Here is a 22493-nt window from a genome sequence, read left to right on the forward strand (position 1 = left end):
CCTCTGAAGGTGACGTCACGCCTCCAAGTCCCTCAGAAAGCACCGTCATGCTCCCAAGTCTCACCGAAGGTGCTGCCGCGCTCCAAGACCCTTCTGAAGGCGAACGTTACGGATTACAGTCCCTCCGAAAGTAACTTTGCGGTACCAAGTCTCACCAAGGGCGTGGGCATCATTTAGCCTCTGATCTCCGCCAAGGGCGTTCGTAGCTCTTCCTGACTCTGGTTTCTGTTTTGTATTTCTATAAAACATGATTGAGTTACTCCCGCTTCCTATGCATGGTCACGGCTCTGACAGTTGCGCATTTCACACTTAGGCCTTCAGTGGTGTTCTACTTGAATCAAGCCACCTCTTATTACCATCCTTATGATACCACGTCTATAGAAACCATCAATATTATAGTGAAACGCGGTATAACAGAGCACTGCATCACAGACAGACACCTCATACTGTCAGAATAAATGCTATTACAATAGAAAGAAACCAAAGTAACACAATTCAACAAGTCTACTATCACTGCAGTCACACCTGCACTGCCCACATATATCCATACATCATCTCAAGCAGAAGCATCAATATTAACCTCATAAAATTATCACAGGTTTCCCATGCATTTCTGTGCATTTTTTCTGTCCATTATGTTTTTTCTGGGGATATGAAATTTAGGCAAAAAATGTGTTTTGTGTTAATTCTACAGAAACAAAAAAGTATAAATTGTTCATAAAAAAGCTTAAGAACTGTTTTAGTAATCTTTTCTTAACTTTTTAAAAACCCATCCATAGTGACCAAATATAGAAACTGTAATGGACAATCATAGAATTGGCACACCAGAGAGAAAAGCTTTGAAATGAAGAGGATAGGTTAATTGGAATAATTTTGTACATATTTGTAGACAAAAATATATTTAAACATAAGTGATTCTGATAAGTTAGTGATTCTAGCCAGCAGAGAAGACCTTGCTAGCCCTGACAGTCCCCACTTTATTTACCATATCAGTAATTTTACGTATTTGCATAAAATTAAGTTTTATTCTAAATAGTTTTACCATTTAAATTATGTAAGACATAATTGTGCCATCAAGAAGATTCAATTTGTCGGCTCTCAATGTTGACCTAAATGAGCCGACTAAAGAACCGATTCAAGTATCCGATTCATTGGCAGACTAATTCAGTGTGAACTGATAAGAGGTGTACAATGTCTGGGATGGAGGTTCCGGGGCCTGATAATGATTGGAGGAGTCAGGGATTCCGACAAAAAGTAGTCACGCAAATGTAAGTCCTTAAAAAATACGAATTAAATTGTACAGGGGGTTAAAACCGTTTGAGAAATTGTATAAGTTCCGCCTGGTCAGCTTTTGCTAATCTTCATGCTAGCTTACGGTGATTAGCATTAGACTTAGCATCTATTGAGGGAAATGTAAACGGTATACGGACAGAATTGGTAATAATATGCAGCTCATTTTGTCATATCACGTTTGCAGATTAAAATTGACAAAATAATATATAATATTTTTCTACCCGTGTTCGTTAATAATTCATGGCTTTTTTTTATACACACTACCCGTAACAGAAAAGTAGAACTGGTATCAAGGGAAGCTAAAGAATCTCGGCTAGGAAATATATAAACAGAAACACACACACACACACACACGCACACGCACACATATACACATATACAGACACACAGACGTAGTATTAGAATTAATACTTCTATAATATATTCTATTATGTCTGCATTTTGTGGCATTTCGGGTTTTTTTTCCCAGTGAGTCGGTTCATTTGATTCTACATTCCTAATAATGTTCGACATTTTCTCTTTTCAAATGGCTCATATGTTAAAATGTGCTTAAGGCATTCAAGCAGCAACTGAAGATGAATAATACTTTCGATTCACTCATGGACTGACTGGATGAAATTAGAAAGAAAAAATGCGATTTATAAATACGAGTAGTTTTTATTTACGATCATTTTAAAGAGTCTTTCAAAGATTCGATTCGTTTGTAGGCGGTACATCACAGACTAAAGTTATATTGCAAAAAATATTTGATCAAACTTTCAAGATTTGGTAGCAATTTAGTAAATATAGTTAATATTAGCAGGTACTGTATAGGCATCACTTTCAAGTAATGGTCTATGTAATGTATAGCCTACTTTTATATTTATATAGAAACAGGTGGTAAAAGTACCAAAAGTTTGAGAGATCACAAGTAAATATATACATAGTTATTATTACACTGAAGTTGTTTGATTGCAGACCAAAATACAGAGTTTAGTTTTGCAGATAACTTTTGGTACAGCATGTATAACTGTGTGAAATGGCTTTTGGTAGATGCCCACATTAGATTTAAAACACTCATGCTTGCCTACAAAGCCAAAAAAGGACCAGTAGCCCTCTACATCTTAGGTCTTATCTCACCCGCACTGCCCCATGCTCCCTCCGATTTTCAATCGGTGCTCCACTTGTCCAAAGATACAAGGCAGACATGCATCTATTGTTTTATGTTTTGGCATCTATGTGGTAAAATTAACTTCCACTTGTCCGAATAGCTTATTCACTGGCAATCTTAAAAAAACAACTAAAGACCTACCTCTTCTAGCAGTACCTACAAGAGTACTACTTCTATTAAAAACAACTTGTTTTTCTAATTACATTGTCTCCGAATAGAGTTTGTATTTTTAGTGTCCTAATGCTAGTGAAAAAAATTATGACGTGACGACTGGACTAATAATTTTACTCAAATGGTTGTCTTGTTAGAGTGGCAGATATCAGACTCAACATGCAAGTGGTAGTTTGTCCATAGGGGCAGGTGAAGCAGTGGACTGCCATGGGGTACTGGTAGCTCAGTGTTACACCTTGGATCGGAAGATCATAAGTTTAAACTCCAGCACCACCGAACTGCCAGTACTGGGCCCTTGAGAAAGGCCCTTAACTCTCACCTTACCAAAAAAGGTGGATAATTGCAGTTGCTGGGAACAGGAGTGTCTGCCAAATGCCATAAATGTGATTTATATTAGCTTTTTAACAACTTTTTATTTTATGAAGTAACAGATATATACATCATAAAAAATAAATAAATAAGACATCTTTTTAAATGACTTAACTATTTAAAAATGTTGCTATTTAAACGATGTAAGCCAATATCCCATTCACTTTCTTGCATTTTTGCAGAATTGCTGTTACAGCCTCATCTATACTACATGTGATTTTATTCACCCTGGGAAGTCAGACATTGCAATAGTGTCATCAGCTCAATTTATTATATATATGTATATATACATTACATATATGTGTGTGTATATATATATATATATATATATATATATATATATATATATATATATATATATATATATACACACACACACATACATATACAGATACAGTGCCCTCCACAATTATTGGCACCCCTGTTTTATTTAAGTACATTACTTTGGTGGTAAAAAAAAATCATACATTTAGAAAAAATAAAAAACTTGAAATCATGTGTGCCACAATTATTGGCACCCCTAACAAATTTTTTTTTTTATATATTTTTCTGTAGTTGCTAAGGTTGGTCAGGGTATCTAGGGACTTTTAATTAGTAATTCATGATTTCCTGTTTCCCTGGGGTATAAATAGGCCTAATTCTCTTACCCATTTGTCAACATGGCAAAGACAAGAGAACGCACCATTCAAGTAAGGCAGATGTGTGTCGACCTTCATAAGTCAGGCAATGGCTACAAGAAAATAGCCACTCGCCTTAACTTGCCGGTATCTACAGTCAGAGGAATCATTAAGAAGTTTAAAACAACTGGAACAGTGACAAACAAGGCTGGAAGAGGTCCCAAGTTTATCTTGCCACAACGCACAGTGAGGAGGATGGTAAGAGAAGTAAAAAAATTTCCCAAGCTCACCGTTACAGAATTGCATCAAAGAGTGGCATCTTGGGGTCACAGAGTCTCCAAAACAACCATCAGACGCCTCTACATGCCAACAAGCTGTTTGGGAGGCATGCAAGGAAAAAGCCTTTTCTCACTAACACTCACAAACGTAAACGTCTGGAGTTTGCTAAGCGGTACTGGGACTTCAACTGGGATCGTGTGCTTTGGTCAGATGAGACTAAGATTGAGCTTTTTGGCAACAAACACTCTAAGTGGGTCTGGCATAAAACAAAAGATGAGTATGCGAAAAGCACCTCATGCCCACCGTGAAGTATGGTGGAGGATCTGTGATGCTGTGGGCCTGTTTCTCTTCCAAAGGCCCTGGGAACCTTGTTAGGGTGCATGGCATTATGAACGCTTTGAAGTACCAGGATATTTTAAATAAAAACCTGATGGCCTCTGCCAGAAAGCTGAAGATGGGTCGTCATTGGGTCTTTCAGCAGGATAATGATCCAAAACATGTGGCAAAATCTACACAAAAGTGGTTCAGCAGTCACAAACTCAAGGTCCTCCCATGGCCATCTCAGTCCCCAGACCTCAACCCAATCGAAAACCTGTGGGGCGAGCTAAAGAGAAGAGTGCATAAGAGAGGACCCAGGACACTGGATGATCTAGAAAGATTGTGCAAAGAAGAATGGTCAAAAATCCCTCTCTCTGTGTTCTCCAATCTTGTGAAATGTTATAGGAGGAGATTAAGTGCTGTCTTGTTGGCAAAAGGAGGTTGTACAAAGTATTAACCTCAGGGGTGCCAATAACTGTGGCACACATGATTTCAAGTTTTTTTTTTCTTTTTCTAAATGTGATTTTTTTTTTTACCACCAAAGTAATGTACTTAAATAAAAGGTTGGATTTTTCTCTTTTTTTGCATTTGGGTTCTATGTTGTTTTAAAAAAAAGGAGAATTTTTTGAAGTCCATGACCACATCTTAAACAGGGGTGCCAATAATTGTGGAGGGCACTGTGTGTGTGTATATATATATATATATATATATATATATATATATATATATATATATACACACACACGTGTGTGTGTGTGTGTGTGTGTGTGTGTGTGTATATATATATATATGTGTATATGTGTATATATATATGTATATATGTATATATATATATATATATATATATATATATATATATATATATATATATATATATATATATATATATATATATATATAATGTGTATATGTATGTGTATATATGTATGTATGATTTTTAAACTATTTATTTGTATGATACAGCTGCAAATAAGTATTTGAACACCTGTCTATCAGCTAGAATTCTGACCCTCAAAGAGCTGTTAGTTTGCCTTTAAAATGTCCACCTCCACTACATTTATTATCCTAAATTAGATGCACCTGTTTGAGGTCGTTAGCTGCATAAAGACACCTGTCCACCCCATACAATCAGTAAGAATCCAACTACTAACATGGCCAAGACCAAAGAGCTGTCCAAAGACACTAGAGACAAAATTGTACACATTCACAAGGCTGGAAAGGGCTACGGGGAAATTGCCAAGCAGCTTGGTGAAAAAAGGTCCACTGTTGAAGCAATCATTAGAAAATGGAAGAAGCTAAACATGACTGCCAATCTCCCTCGGACTGGGGCTCCATGCAAGATCTCACCTCGTGGGGTCTCGATGATCCTAAGGAAGGTGAGAAATCAGCCCAGAACTACACGGGAGGAGCTGGTCAATGACCTGAAAAGAGAGAGAGAGAAAAAGCCGGAAGATCCAAACCGAACCCGAAACCAAAACGAGGGACAGAAAAGTCTCAAACGTGAACGGCGAAGGGGCGTGGCAGGTGCTTTCTCGGCCGCTTTCTCTGAAGCTCGGCTTCAACTCCTTACCAAGAGCCGTGCTCCTTACCCTGCTCGCCCGCGCCGGTAAGGAGTTGAAGCCGGAGCGCGCGCTCCGTTCATCGCATAACATTTAACAAAAAAAATGCATATGTGCACTTACTAACAGCAGAGATTCACCAGTATACAATACAACACCTGTAGCATCTGTAAGGTTTGATTTTTCCGCCACTTTCGCGAGTTCTTCTGTGGCTGCACAGTGCCGATCGACATAACTGACGTTAAAATTTCAAATTTTTCCCCCCCTGTGCTCGAGATATTAGGGTTCGGCGACATAAAAAAAAGTCGACATAACCGATAAAAAATGCGTAGAAAAAGCGAGAATTTGTCGGTTCCACTTCAAAAACGTCGACTTAATAGGGTTGTCGAGATAACCGAGGTGAGATAACCGGGTTCCACTGTACTTGCTAGGATTTACAAATGTGATGGAATAATATATTTTCTGGCAAAAGTTTGCTATCTTTCACTTTTTCAGCCTTTCTCGGCTGTTGTACTTGAAAAGAGTTTAAGCCACACTTTTATTAAGACATATTTATTTATTTTTTTTTTACAGTGAAGATGCCATGCGCAAAGCTGGAACAGCTCACACCAAATCCAGCAATGACATGGAGAATCATGTGTTTAACAAAGCAAAGAGTAGAGTAAGTAGTGTCTGAGTAATATTTGAAATAACCAGCATAATAATCATGTTGATAATTAGTAAAATCATGATGTGAATGTAAACAGGAGGAGTATCTGTCCATGGTTGCCAGGCTGATCATTCATTTCAGAGACATTCGTAAGTCCTAAGTTCATATTGTTCTGTTGATCCAATGCTTTGTGTTCTACGACAAAGTATTTAATATATATTGCAATGTGCTGATATTTTTATTTATTATTTATTTATTTTCTAAAGATAAAAAGGCACAAGGAGGACAAGGTATGCTACACATTTACACGTGATATGGCGTATGCAGTCACTATGTAAATTTGTAGCTTGCTTGTACAAATACAGTATTTCAGTTCTTCCTCTTTTTGCCCACCTCAGATCAGTTGAACCTTCTACAGAATCTTACTGGTGTAGGTGGTGCCAATGGCCCTGGAACTGTTGGCATGTCCACACGTCCTCCTGGTGCACAAATGGGTGTCATGGGGACAATGAATCAGATGCCAATAAGCCAGCACACCATGCAAGGAGTTGCAGGAAATCAGCAGGGTGGTACGTGCAGCTTCCAGATGCACTGATGTGAGAAGTGTCATTGCTGTTACTCTTGAAATAGCATCTCTTTGCAAATTTATTTTCTGTCAATCTGTGACAGCTGCAGCGGCAGTGCAGTTGCAGTTGCAGCAACAGCAGCCCATCCAGTTTCAGCAGTTCCAGCCACAGCAGGCGACCGTCATGCAGCAGAACGCTATGCAGCAGCAGATTCAGGCCCAGCAGCAGTTAAAACTGCAGCAGCTGCAGCAGCAGCAGCAGCAGCAACAGCAACAACAACAACAGCAACAGCAGCAGCACATTCAAAATCAGTCAATGCAACACCAGAACCAGCAACAGCAGCAGGCACAGGCACAGGCACAACAGCAGCAGCAACAACAGCAACAGAATCAGGTCAGAACATGTAAATAAAATTAACTACAATATGAACATGATTGTTATTTTGCCTGGAACATGTTATCATTGTTTGAAATGATGACTAACTTTGCTTTGTTTTATGATATATTATGTAATTTAGTATAATATGGATACTATAGCGTCATTTTGCCCAAACCCTAATAGGCACTAATAATGTTACTGGTGAAATTATATAAATTTAGATTTTTTTACATTTATGCCATTTTTGACAGATGCCCTTATACAGAGTAACTTACATTTATCACTGACATTATCAGTTATACAGCTGAGCAATTGAGGGTTAAGGGCCCAGCAGTGGCAGCTTGGTAGTTGTGAGAATTAAACACCTTCCAATCAGAAGTCCAACATCTTATCCACTGAGCACCCACTTCCCTATAAACCAATATCACTATGTTTTAGTGAAGGTGAATGAAAAAAAAAAAAGACTTCCCAAAAGGAGTGAGGTAATAACCAAATATGATGATTAAATAACAGTACATACAAAGTATAGCTTTTATACCACTGCAATGTGACATTTCACTTATCAAATATCACATTATACTTGTTCCTTTAGATGCATTTAATGTTGTAAGAATGAGTGAAGCCAGCAAGTTCTTGTTTTCATTTGTCATTCCCACACCAGCTTCGCTAAAATAAATGAAGCTCATCATATTACAAAGAACTTAAACTAAAACATCCTTCCTCTCTTGAAAACAATGTTCTGTAGGTGTATGCTATGCTTTTCATGAAGTAAAAAAAAAGTTAATTTGCTTGGTATATTCATTGGGTTCAGTATTCATATGTTGGAGAATTTTTCCAGTATTGTGCTGTCCATATCCAAAACAAAAAAACTGGGAGTACATTTAAACTCAAATTTCATCTAAATATATTTAGTTGGTGAACATGCACTGCATCTGTGGTTAATTTGATTACATCTCCTCCCAGTTTCAGTCACGACTTCAGCAGCATCATTCAATACAGTTTCAGCAACTCCAACAGCAGGCTCATCCTCAGGCTCAGTCCATTCAGCATTTACAACAGCAGCAGCTTCAAGTTCAAGCCCAGCCAGGTCAGATGCCTCCACATTCCCAGCCCCCCCAGCAGATTCTTGTGCAACAGCCGTTGGCTGGTCAAATGGCCCCTGGCCAACACCAGGCAATTGGAACCCTGAGTCAGCAACAACATCAACAACAACAACAACAACAACAACTGAAGCTCTACCAGGTGAGTCACTGCATCATTGTTATGTTAACAAACATACATGTTAACATTTCTATAAATTCCTTTTGAAGCCTGATACATTGTCATATAGACAGGTGTTCTTTTGCTACAACATGTCTGTCACAAAACAAACTAAATCAAAACCACGATGTAGGATGTCATACTAAGAGGGAATGCAAAAGCAAAATGAAATTACTTTGAAATATATTGCCAGAATGCTTTTTGCCTGTTATAAATGTAGGAATAGTTTGTTTAATGGCCAGATTACTAAAATGTGTAGGTGGGTGGGGGAAAAAAAGGACATGGGAGACAGATGTTACTCCCGATAATTCGTAAAGTTTGCTGAAAATGTGTGCCAGTCAGGATGACTTGTGGAATTGTGGTCTGTTACAATGGCCTGAGACATTATATTGGCCATGTCGATCCTTTCGAAAGTGAGCTCAATGGGTGGAAGGTGGCTCAGTTGCATTTTTAGCCTGCAGGGTGGACTAACCATGGATGATCACAGGATTGTATAGAGAAGTGCAACCCATTGCACTGAATGCACTTTTTCCACAATGCTGCTCATGGCACAATTCACTAAAATTCACAAGTAGTAACATTTAACTATAATGACCCAATGTTTTTTACAGCCATTTTTCAAAATAAACTTTGCACTCTATGCGGTTTCTGTAATTAACAATGTAACAATACAGCATTACTCTTTTAGACAAAATGATACATGTGCTTAATTTGTCTTCCAATCAAAATAACATTTTCTCTTGCATTTCTTGACCTTCTGCTTGCTTGCTTGCGTGTGCATTTCGTATGTTTGCTTCTAAGCAGGCTAGAGTTATGCAGCAGCAGCAGCACCAGCAACAACAGCAGCAGCAGCAACAGCAACAGCAGCAGCAGCAGCAGCAACAGCAGCAGCAGCAACAACAACAGCAGCAGCAGCAGCAACAACAGCAGCAGCAGCAGCAGCAGCAGGTCCAACAAGCAGCAGCAGCAGCAGCAGCAGCTCAGGCCCAGCTTGTGACAGTCTCTGGCTCGGTAAGCGATGTGCAAGATATAACGGCCCCACATGGGATGTGAAAGAATGGATTGAGCCTGGAGTGAATGCATGCCAACTGGGTGTACTTTAATATTAATAATTAATGGATTGTGTTCTTTTGGTTGTTGACCCACTGAATTCTCAAAAAGCCAGCACAAAAAGATTTCATGAGGAAAAACAATTGCATTGATGTGGGTATCGTTGAAACTATTGGATCCTAATTTATTTCCAGTTATAAGAGCCACATTTATAAGCATGTAATATGATGCATTTCCACCATGGTTTTCAGATATTCTAGTAGAACTACTTAGAACTTTTGTCTTTTCAGATTAAAAACTGATTGTTCGATACACATTCATTTTTAGTTAGTCAAAGGGATCTACAGGGATTCCGTGTGGTCTTAAAAAGTCTAAAGAAAAATAAAGTCTAAAATCTAAAGTTTTTAATTCACTCTTCTAGGTCTTAAATAATTGTGAACAGTTTTTAATTTTTAATGTCACGCTACCTCTAAAGCTCATTGAAACATTTATTTGTTTTGTTTCCATGAGGTTGTAGATTTTCCTTTTGCTAGGCCAAATATGAGAAACATGCAACAGCCAATCAGCTTCTGTTGTTAGTGCAAATCTCTCCTGGACTGTACTACAGATGTAAAACGGATTTTATTTTTCAGCTATGGGGAAGTGCAAATTTAGCGATAATTGGCTATTATTTGGCTATAGTGTTTAGGGCTTGGTTAAGGCCAGTTCCTAACATGTGGGTATATTTCTTTCTTTTTTTTTCTTTCTTTTTTTATATTGTGATATAGGTCTTAAATTTCACTCTTCATGGTTTTAAGTCTTTTATTTGACTTTTTAAAATTTTCAAAAACCCTGTTTTAAATGTGACAGGAGCTTTGCCCCAAGGGGCATGTGCCAATATTGTTCTTTTTATGTTAGAATTTTTGTTGTTATTGATTTACTGTATGACCTGTTTATAATAAATTTATAGTTAACTTGATGGCAAGTTAAAAAAGTGCCTTTACTTTTGTTCAAGCTTTGGTTTATGTTCATTAGTAAAATTAGAAACTATTATTATTATAATTTTTTTTTTTTATTGTTTTGCGTGTTGGGATATTTTAGCTTGAAGTAAAAAGAGTTCTGACTAATGTTGATTTCATCGGTGGAAATGTGTCTATTACATAATATCCTACTTGGGATATTACGAGGAGGGGGAGCCTGTTTGAAAAAAACAAACAAACAAAAAGAAGAGCACTCAACAAAAGAACTTTCTTGTTTCCCAAACATTAAGTGGATTCTTTAAGAGGTTTCATGAACTGTCCCTCTGTGTGTGTCATTCTGCGAAGGAATGACAGCATTCATGTCTCTTTATGTACTTTGAGGTGTATTGTACCACATATGTGCCTCCAGTCTGACTCACAGACCCGTGTGTCTGATGTACAGTACTACACTAGAAAAATGTTAAGAAGTTTTAGTGCTTAGAGCTTGAGAGGGGTCTATTTTTTTTGCTTGCTTTCTATGGCTAACAAACTGACTGCATGCTCTGCTTCTTTTGAGTCACTGCATACATGTGCTTGTGAGTTTACTAACTGTTTGATATAACTGCTGTTACAATATATGGTTTTGTTTTGTATGTCTTGTGAGTAAGGAATAAAAAAAAAAACTTGGTTTGTTGCTGTTATAGTAAAACAAGGAATGACTGTTGGTGTGGTAGACCCACAAATGCTACTGTGATCAGTATGCAGTTTAATATTTCCTTTAACAGCACATCCCAGTGTTTTATTCCTCTTATACCATAGCAATTTTTCAACATCAGTTTTTATTAAGCATTAATGAACCTTGCGCATGCCACCCTTTTTGATTAGCTTAGATACATTTGACATTATGGAACGTCCGCAAAACAAGTTCCTGTCATCACTTTGTACACAAGTTATTAACAATTTTTTTGTCATGGTATGAGCATGTTGGTGTAAGACTATATACCTCTGACTGGTCAGAAGTGCCGATTCTGGAGACCACGAGTATTATGTAAACCGCTCCTTACAGAAAGCTTCAACATGTCAGAAATAATTGTTTAAGTATTTCTTTAATTTTCATGCGGACATAAGAAATAATTGTTATAGAAATTATATCCTATTAGAATAAAGGCATCATTTAAAACCTCCACTTATTTATTACGGTGTATGTAATAAAAATGATCATTTAGCTCAATTTGGAATAAATTCCAAAGCTAATTAACATGCATCCTCTGTGATTTAACATTATCATTCAATTATAACATATTGACCTGTATTTATGAATAGTGTTCTATTACTTGTTAGCCTAATAAGCTTTCATTGCTGACTGACTGCATATTAGGTTAGGAGGAACTCTTTAACTTGAAATGTGTAATTTACTTGAATCGTATAATTTATTAATAAGTTCATTAGATATAGATATACATATCACATCTCTCATGTGGCATGATACAGTAGTTAGCATGCTGCCCATTAGCATGTGGATTGCTGTTCTTAACCTGCACAAGAAGAAAGTCACAATTGAACTCCTGCTTTATCGTAGCATCACAAAATGTCTCCTTATGTTTGTGCTTCTGTGCCTTTAGTCCTGAGTTTTCTGAGTGTGCATGTGTGCATGTGCTTCTTCTCATATCCGCTGATGCGCACTGCATTTATTGTTTTGCTTGTGACATGTCTGTTGTCCCCTCTGTCCTCCTCAAAGATGATGCCCCGTGCTGGGATGCAAATGCCACCTCGGTTGCCCCGTGCCATTCCGAATTCTGCCATTCCTCCAAACCCTGCTGCCATGGGAGGACAGCAAATGCCACAGGTATTTACACCAGGGGCAGAGTGCTGGCTTTCCAGTAGGTGCCCATGTCTGTGGCTCCCCCTCTACACCCCCTGGGGACAGAGAGGCTGTCCATGAGCAAGCCTTAACATAACAGCTGCCCCCCTTGCCCCTTTTTGTCCCTTCTTACTTTGTATCTAGTGGAAAAGGGTGGTTACATATTATTGCTATTTCTGCAAGATGTACAGGTACGTGGAAGAGTGGACTTCTGAGTGTAAGCTGGTGTTTTGTGTTTGTAACAATCCAAAAGTTAAATGGACACTAGGGTGGTTTAGTTAGATTAGCATGTCTTTTTCTCCACAGACTCAACAGATGTCTTCACCGTCTCCAGTCCAAGTGCAGACACCTCAGCCGTCCATGCCTCCTCCCCCTCAGCCTCAACCCTCCCCACAGCCACTCTTGTCACAACCAAACTCTGTCAGGTACACTTCATAAATCTTAGGGCTCAAAATCTATTCTGGAAATAATTTATTATATATGATATGTGTAACTTAACACTTAAAAATTGAGAAATTTAACCTAAGTGACATTCATGTAAAGTTCTCCATCAGCACTTACTTGAAAGCTTTCTTGTTTTCAGCTTTAAGAAATCCTCTTAAGGCTGAAACACAGGAAGCAAAGGAGTTGAATTAGTCTAGTCTGTCACATTATGTTAAAGTTCACTTCATAGCCCAATGCTGTTCAATTCTGGTCAGGCACAAGTTATTAATTTTTTATGATGGCAACTCTGAATGTCTTTAGAATTTATTGACCAAAAAAGAAAGAGAGGAAGACCCGTGTCACAAATTGTCTTTTGATTCAGTACATTTGTCCAATAATGCAATTTCCAGGCATGTCATTTCTGTAATAAAGAAGACACTTTAGCATTAATTGATGTTAAGACATAATGGCCATGCAAATATATTTTGTTTCGTGTTTCAGTTCTGGTCCGACCCCATCTCCGGGAGGTTTCCAACCCAGTCCTTCCCCGCAGCCATCACAGAGTCCCGCCACAGCACGTACACCACAGAGTTACTCAATGCAAGTGCCATCTCCTGGACCACTTAGCACTCCAGGTATACAGCAGACATTTCAATGCAGGTCTCTTGGCATACATGCAATGTTTTCGGGACTATAAGAGACGTTTATTTAGCGTTCATATGGTAGACAGTGCTTTTGTTTGTCATATTGGTGTTACTGTAGATCAGTGCTGTATCAAATCTGACCTGGCAAAAATGTCCATCCATATCAGTGTTCCATTAAAATCAGGAGTTGAATGATGTTTTCATCTGGCACTGTTCCATGTGCCTTGGCAACTTGTGTCATAAGAAAATTTTGTTTTATATTCTACAGTATCATGAGATGTAGCTAAAAAAAATGATATGCCATAGATTTAACCAGTGATCTTCCATGTTGGAGAATTATTATTATTTTTATTTAATTATTTTTTTAGATTTTATTGCTGCAAACATGTACTTTCTACATCTAATGTTGCAGGTGCTTGTTTTGGATAACTTTTAAGTCAGAAAACTCTGGAGAGGCAGTACAAAGTAAATTGTGGTCTATAAAATTCACTTGTGGTGTGCATTGATTAGTTTAGTCATTTTGCGATTCAGAATTCCTTGTGGTGCTTGCCTGCTTCCTGTAGGAAACCCCAGCTCTGTGATGAGTCCAGCGAGCGTATCTCAATCAGAGGACCAGCTGTATATGGACAAACTCAAACAGCTCTCCAAATATATTGAACCGCTGCGCCGGATGATTAACAAGATTGACAAAAATGAAGGTATTTTTTTTTCAAGTTTTGTCAGAATGTAAATGTCTTCGTACAAATGTCCTTCTGTGTAAATGTTGGTTTATTACTTCTTGTTTAGAAAGGAAGAAGGATTTGAGCAAGATGAAAAGTCTGCTGAACATTCTCACTGATCCCAACACAAGGTGAACAGAGATGCTTGTTCAGCATTGAGATGTTCCATAGTTTTGGAATTTCTCTGGGTTTATGACATGTCTTTCTCTTTCACTAGATGCCCTCTCAAAACTCTACAGAAGTGTGAAATAGCCTTGGAGAAGCTCAAAAACGACATGGCGGTGGTAGGTCATACGTGCACACTGCATTTACACCCTGCTGTCTGAAGACAGTAACACTACAATCCTAAGACCAGTCAGAGGTACACTATCCAATCATGTGCAATCGGTTGGCTGATACCTAAAGGATAGTTCACTTGGTACTATTTCACACACTTGGAAACTAGATAAGAATTAAGGATATTACTGCCCACTGAAAGTTATCATTATTATTATAAAGTAGCACTTAATAATACTGAAATATTGTTATCTTTTATCAACATGTGCAGACCACATTCTTTACTTAATTCAGTCAGCTCATCTTCCACAGTGTGTTTGACCACCTTCAAACACGCTGTTGTTTTTCCACTGACTCATGTAGCTTGTATATTGTTCTTGTATTCTGCGAGGAAAATGAGAACGGTAATAATTCACAGACAGAAAAATCATAAATTTGGCACATTTCTTCCCTTGTTGGATCTGTGACCAGGCAACGCAACAAATGCTCTTTGTTTGATTGCATTCTCATAAGTGTGCTTCAAGTGTGATCATGTATTTATGTAAAATGAATTTGATCATGATCTAATTACTGAAATACATGATATTGCATTGTATACCTGAAAAATTTGTAGTGCTAAAGTTCATTTAGAACGAATCAAAATGTGTGCCAGTTGTAAGCTCAACAGGTGCATTACATAATAAGTTGCTGCATTTTTATTTAAATCCCATAATCATGTTGTAATCCCCTTGTGCATTCCTTCCTCAGCCTACACCTCCTCCTCCAACAGTGCCTTCTAAAAAGCAGTACCTGTGCCAGCCACTGCTCGATGCCGTTTTGGCCAATATCCGCTCACCAGTTTTCAACCACTCTCTCTATCGAACGTTTGCGCCTGCAATGACCGCCATTCATGGAACACCCATCACGTGAGTGCCACTTAACAATATGAAGTAATCACAACAGTTCGCTTCGACTTCAAATTTGTACGATTTTGTTTGTGCCAGAAATGACCAAATGTGTGAACTGAGCAAGATTTATGTAGGTTTCCTATGCATTTTGGAAGAGTCTGAAAAAATATGGAATTTTAATTGTGCATTCCAGGTCTGTTTTAGCATGGACAAAGAACAGTGTATTGAAAAATGTTTCCATACTTTTGCCCTGTTCAGTTTTCAAATTTATTATTAATAATTTTATATATATATATATATATATATATATATATATATATATATATATATATATATATATTTGGAGAGCTGTTTGAGTTTGTCCATATACAGCTGGTCCTCTGATTGAGATACGCTCGCTGGACTCATCACAGAGCTGGGGTTTCCTACAGGGAAGCAGGCAAGCACCACAAGTAATTCTGAATCGCAAAATGACTAAACTAATCAATGCACACCACAAGTGAATTTTATAGACCACAATTTACTTTGTACTGCCTCTCCAGAGTTTTCTGACTTAAAAGTTATCCAAAACAAGCACCTGCAACATTAGATGTAGAAAGTACATGTTTGCAGCAATAAAATCTAAAAAAATAATTAAATAAAAATAATAATAATTCTCCAACATGGAAGATCACTGGTTAAATCTATGGCATATAATTTTTTAGCTACATCTCATGATACTGTAGAATATATACACACATATATATATATATATATATATATATATATATATATATATATATATATATATATATATATATATATATACATATACACATCTAATGTTGCAGGTGCTTGTTTTGGATAACTTTTAAGTCAGAAAACTCTGGAGAGGCAGTACAAAGTAAATTGTGGTCTATAAAATTCACTTGTGGTGTGCATTGATTAGTTTAGTCATTTTGCGATTCAGAATTCTTTGTGGTGCTTGCCTGCTTCCCTGTAGGAAACCCCAGCTCTGTGATGAGTCCAGCGAGCGTATCTCAATCAGAGGACCAGCTGTATATGGACAAACTCAAACAGCTCTCCAAATATATTGAACCGCTGCGCCGGATGATTAACAAGATTGACAAAAATGAAGGTATTATTTTTCAAGTTTTGTCAGAATGTAAATGTCTTCGTACAAATGTCCTTCTGTGTAAATGTTGGTTTATTACTTCTTGTTTAGAAAGGAAGAAGGATTTGAGCAAGATGAAAAGTCTGCTGAACATTCTCACTGATCCCAACACAAGGTGAACAGAGATGCTTGTTCAGCATTGAGATGTTCCATAGTTTTGGAATTTCTCTGGGTTTATGACATGTCTTTCTCTTTCACTAGATGCCCTCTCAAAACTCTACAGAAGTGTGAAATAGCCTTGGAGAAGCTCAAAAACGACATGGCGGTGGTAGGTCATACGTGCACACTGCATTTACACCCTGCTGTCTGAAGACAGTAACACTACAATCCTAAGACCAGTCAGAGGTACACTATCCAATCATGTGCAATCGGTTGGCTGATACCTAAAGGATAGTTCACTTGGTACTATTTCACACACTTGGAAACTAGATAAGAATTAAGGATATTACTGCCCACTGAAAGTTATCATTATTATTATAAAGTAGCACTTAATAATACTGAAATATTGTTATCTTTTATCAACATGTGCAGACCACATTCTTTACTTAATTCAGTCAGCTCATCTTCCACAGTGTGTTTGACCACCTTCAAACACGCTGTTGTTTTTCCACTGACTCATGTAGCTTGTATATTGTTCTTGTATTCTGCGAGGAAAATGAGAACGGTAATAATTCACAGACAGAAAAATCATAAATTTGGCACATTTCTTCCCTTGTTGGATCTGTGACCAGGCAACGCAACAAATGCTCTTTGTTTGATTGCATTCTCATAAGTGTGCTTCAAGTGTGATCATGTATTTATGTAAAATGAATTTGATCATGATCTAATTACTGAAATACATGATATTGCATTGTATACCTGAAAAATTTGTAGTGCTAAAGTTCATTTAGAACGAATCAAAATGTGTGCCAGTTGTAAGCTCAACAGGTGCATTACATAATAAGTTGCTGCATTTTTATTTAAATCCCATAATCATGTTGTAATCCCCTTGTGCATTCCTTCCTCAGCCTACACCTCCTCCTCCAACAGTGCCTTCTAAAAAGCAGTACCTGTGCCAGCCACTGCTCGATGCCGTTTTGGCCAATATCCGCTCACCAGTTTTCAACCACTCTCTCTATCGAACGTTTGCGCCTGCAATGACCGCCATTCATGGAACACCCATCACGTGAGTGCCACTTAACAATATGAAGTAATCACAACAGTTCGCTTCGACTTCAAATTTGTACGATTTTGTTTGTGCCAGAAATGACCAAATGTGTGAACTGAGCAAGATTTATGTAGGTTTCTATGCATTTTGGAAGAGTCTGAAAAATATGGAATTTTAATTGTGCATTCCAGGTCTGTTTTAGCATGGACAAAGAACAGTGTATTGAAAAATGTTTCCATACTTTTGCCCTGTTCAGTTTTCAAATTTATTATTAATAATTTTATATATATATATTTGGAGAGCTGTTTGAGTTTGTCCATATACAGCTGGTCCTCTGATTGAGATACGCTCGCTGGACTCATCACAGAGCTGGGGTTTCCTACAGGAAGCAGGCAAGCACCACAAGTAATTCTGAATCGCAAAATGACTAAACTAATCAATGCACACCACAAGTGAATTTTATAGACCACAATTTACTTTGTACTGCCTCTCCAGAGTTTTCTGACTTAAAAGTTATCCAAAACAAGCACCTGCAACATTAGATGTAGAAAGTACATGTTTGCAGCAATAAAATCTAAAAAATAATTAAATAAAAATAATAATAATTCTCCAACATTATAAACACACAGATCGCTCAAAAAAAAAAAAAAAAAAAAAAAAAAAACAGCGGCTGCACACTGCCGTCTCACATTTAGTCCACATGTGGAAAAAAAGAAAAAAAAAACAGCGGCTGCACACTGCCGTCTCACATTTAGTCCACATGTGGAAAAAAAGAAAAAAAACAGTAACTAAGTTTCTGAAAACTTATGACCATCAGGCTGAAGTAATCCGCACAAACACACAAAGCAAAGTGTCCGAAAAACTTACGTCCGCGATGCCGAGGGGGAGATAAGCCGAGCGAGAGAGAGAGAGAGTTTGTGAATGGAAAAATAGGAAATTCAAAATACCGCGACCGCGGCACGGCGCGAAGCCGAAAACCCCGGAAGATCCAAAACCGAACCCGAAACCAAAACGAGGGACAGAAAAGGGGCAGAAGGGGTGTGGCAGGTGCTTTCTCGGCGCTTTCTCTGAAGCTCCGGCTTCAACTCCTTACCGAGAGCCGTGCTCCTTACCCTGCTCGCAAGGCCGGTAAGGAGCACGGCTCTCTCGGTAAGGAGTTGAAGCCGGGAGCACCGCGCTCCCGTTCATCGCAAAACATTTAACAAAAACATGCATATGTGCACTTACTAACAGCAGAGATTCACCAGTATACAATACAAACACCTGTAGTATCTGTAAGGTTTGATTTTTCCGCCACTTTCGCGAGTTCTTCTGCGGCTGCACAGTGCCGATCGACATAACTGACGTTAAAATTTTTTCCCCCCTTGTGCTCGAGATATTAGGGTTCCGCGACATAAAAAAAAGTCAACATAACCGATAAAAAATGCTTAGAAAAAGCGAGAATTTGGCGGTTCCACTTCAAAAACGTCGACTTAATAGGGTTGTCGAGGTAACCGAGGGCGAGATAACCGGGTTCCACTATATATATATATATACACAGTGGAACCCGTTATGTCGATGTCGAGGGGTCGCCAAAAGCATCGAGGTAACCGATGATCGAGATAAACAAAAATCAAAATGGCGTGCTTTGAAATTTCTTTATGTACATGATGTGCGTTAATAAATGAGAATGTGCATGCACGTGTTTTTGAGGGTTTTACACAACAGCGTTGCCGCGATTTGTTTGATGAAGGCATGCTATAAAATGTACATACGTTTGTTAACAACAAAAGGCATAAGTGCACCTACTAACAGCAGAGATTCACCAGTATACAATACAAACACCTGTAGTATCTGTAAGGTTTGATTTTTCCGCCACTTTCGCGAGTTCTTCTGCGGCTGCACAGTGCCGTCTCACATTAAGTCCACATGTGGAAAAAAAGAAAAAAAACAGTAACTAAGTTTCTGAAAACTTATGACCATCAGGCTGAAGTAATCCGCACAAACACACAAAGCAAAGTGTCCGAAAAACTTACGTCCGCGATGCCGAGGGGAGATAAGCGGCGAGAGAGAGAGAGAGTTTGTGAATGGAAAAATAGGAAATTCAAAATACCGCGACCGCGGCACGGCGCGAAGCCGAAAACCCCGGAAGATCCAAAACCGAACCCGAAACCAAAAACGAGGGACAGAAAAGGGGGCAGAAGGGGGTGTGGCAGGTGCTTTCTCGGGCGCTTTCTCTGAAGCTCCGGCTTCAACTCCTTACCGAGAGAGCTGTGCTCCTTACCGAGAGCTGTGCTCCTTACCGAGAGCCGTGCTCCTTACCCTGCTCGCAAGGCCGGTAAGGAGCACGGCTCTCGGTAAGGAGTTGAAGCCGGAGCACCGCGCTCCGTTCATCGCAAAACATTTAACAAAAACATGCATATGTGCACTTACTAACAGCAGAGATTCACCAGTATACAATACAAACACCTGTAGTATCTGTAAGGTTTGATTTTTCCGCCACTTTCGCGAGTTCTTCTGCGGCTGCACAGTGCCGATCGACATAACTGACGTTAAAATTTTTTCCCCCCTTGTGCTCGAGATATTAGGGTTCCGCGACATAAAAAAGTCAACATAACCGATAAAAATGCTTAGAAAAGCGAGAATTTGGCGGTTCCACTTCAAAACGTCGACTTAATAGGGTTGTCGAGGTAACCGAGGCGAGATAACCGGGTTCCACTCTATATATATATATATATATATATATATATATATATATATATATATATATATATATATATATATATATATATATATATATATACCGGTGTTGATTTTTAAATGCACGGCGATGCCAAAGGATAAAATCCCGAGAGAAATACAGTAATTGTGAAAGGAAGGAGGAAGACAGTGAACAATGACTTTCTTGGTCGGCTACTGTTTAGATACAAGCCATTGTAGCGCTCTGCTCTTAAAGGAGCCACAACATATTTCACCCGTTACACCGTGTAACAGACACTGTCTTTTGGTAAAACCTGTGTAAAGTTCATTAGTTTCAGCTTATACACAAGGTGCGGCTTATGTTAAAAATAAAAATATTTGTAAAATTCAGTGGGTGTGGCTTATACAAGGGTGCGCTTTATAGTCTGGAAATTGTGTGTGTGTGTGTGTGTGTGTGTGTGTGTGTGTATATATATATATATATATATATATATATATATATATATATATATATATATATATATATATTATTATTATTATTATTTTATTTTTTATTTATTTATTTTTTTATGTAAAACAAACGCTACATGTACCCTAATCTGGATACATTCGAAAACGGTCCACATCCACACTTTCGTTTTCAGTCTTTTCAGAAAAGTTGCTCATTCACACTGAAACCTCTGAAAACGCTTACGTCCCTGTACTGCGCACAAGCAAAATGTAAGATGCATCATCTCCGCCTGGAATGTCACAGCAATGACTTAAAATGTGTCATCGTTTTTACAGTCTACGCTGCTAAAAAAGTGTTTTCAAATGTATCCACTTTGGAGAGCGTTTTAAAAAAAGCTACGTTTTTATTAACTAAAAACGGCATACCAGCGTGGACATCGTTTCTGTGGGGTTAGCGTTCCAGGCAGCTGCCAAAAGATCGATGCTAGATTGGATCTACACGGCTGTGATGGGTTGTGATGTTGCGAGGAAGCAGTTGCCATGACAGTACAGCGCCCCCGACCCTGTGACTAAACAGATGGAAAACATCAGAAATTGTAACGTAATTTGAAATCATCGTTTTAGATGTTAAATATGGTCTTAAAAATCTTTAGGGGAAGTCTGGCAATTTGAGTCTGGAAAAGTATGGATTTTTTTAAAAAAGAAAAATGTGTAGGAACCCTGATTATTCTGCTTCAACCACACCTCTCTCACTTGCCCTGCAGAGGGCCTATCATTCCAACTCGGAAGAGGAAGTTTGAGGAAGATGATCGTCAAACTATTCCCAACATCCTGCAAGGGGAGGTCGCACGCCTTGATTCCAAATTCCTTGTCAACTTGGACCCGTCTTTCTGCAGCAACAACGGAACGGTGCACCTCATCTGCAAACTGGGTGAGAAAAATGTCTTTCTTCTTTCCATGTATAAGCATATATTATCACAGAGAAGACCGGTTATAGGGAACCTAAAACCAACAACTTGGGCCTTTTGTATGATCTTTTAAATTGTTCTAGATGACAAGACCCTTCCAAGTGTTCCTCCCCTCCACCTGAGCATTCCATCAGACTATCCTGAACAGAGCCCCCAATGGGACAGTGATGATCAGCAATATGGTGAGTAAGCAGTTACCTAAATTCAGTATACTAATGAAATAAGGGGTGTTTTGGAATAGCATTTTAACTTTTTTGGAATTCAACTGATAGATCTGGAATCTGTAACATCTGAAAGCCAAAATTCAATATCAAATGAGTTTTTCTTTCTTTCAGAGGCAAACCCTTTCTTGCAGAATGTCTATAGGAACATGACGTCGAAACTGCTTCAGCTTCCCGACAAGCACTCTGTCACAGCTCTGCTCAATACTTGGGCTCAAAGTGTTAGACAGGCGTGTCTCTCAGCAGCCTAGTCATGACGCCATGGATCCTCCCGCAGCATAAACTCCATACTTCTTTTTATGTGTACAATTTGCACGTATGAATTCGATGAAGTAATCTAGTTCTTATCTTAAGTACAACTTTATAAAGGACCTTTAAAAACATTGGTGTGGGTAAATGCATTTTTATTTACACAAATAAATACCATGTTTGGTTTATTGTTTACAACGTGTTTACAGCTTTATTGTT

At 38.3% G+C, this 22493-nt stretch overlaps 1 protein-coding gene across 3 annotated transcripts; it reads left to right on the forward strand.

The window, feature by feature from the left end:
- Window positions 1-1130: 1130 nt before the first annotated feature.
- On the forward strand, window positions 1131-22408 carry med15 (mediator complex subunit 15). 3 transcript variants are annotated; one of them, XM_046867957.1, is made up of 18 exons: window positions 1131-1268; window positions 6330-6417; window positions 6503-6554; window positions 6672-6695; window positions 6804-6974; window positions 7075-7364; window positions 8313-8591; window positions 9411-9620; window positions 12336-12443; window positions 12765-12883; window positions 13383-13516; window positions 14089-14223; window positions 14312-14375; window positions 14462-14528; window positions 15268-15425; window positions 21601-21767; window positions 21888-21986; window positions 22140-22408. In XM_046867957.1, exons 1-18 carry the CDS (start codon window positions 1192-1194, stop codon window positions 22274-22276), a joined length of 2379 nt encoding a protein of 792 aa, XP_046723913.1. In that variant the 5' UTR covers window positions 1131-1191; the 3' UTR covers window positions 22277-22408. The 3 variants fall into 3 exon arrangements, with proteins under 3 accessions (XP_046723913.1, XP_046723914.1, XP_046723915.1); XM_046867958.1 differs by having other exon boundaries at window positions 9414-9620; XM_046867959.1 differs by lacking the exon at window positions 12336-12443.
- The last annotated feature ends 85 nt before the right edge of the window (window positions 22409-22493 follow it).

The sequence above is a fragment of the Silurus meridionalis genome, chromosome 15, assembly GCF_014805685.1.
Source record: "Silurus meridionalis isolate SWU-2019-XX chromosome 15, ASM1480568v1, whole genome shotgun sequence".
Taxonomy (NCBI): domain Eukaryota; kingdom Metazoa; phylum Chordata; class Actinopteri; order Siluriformes; family Siluridae; genus Silurus; species Silurus meridionalis.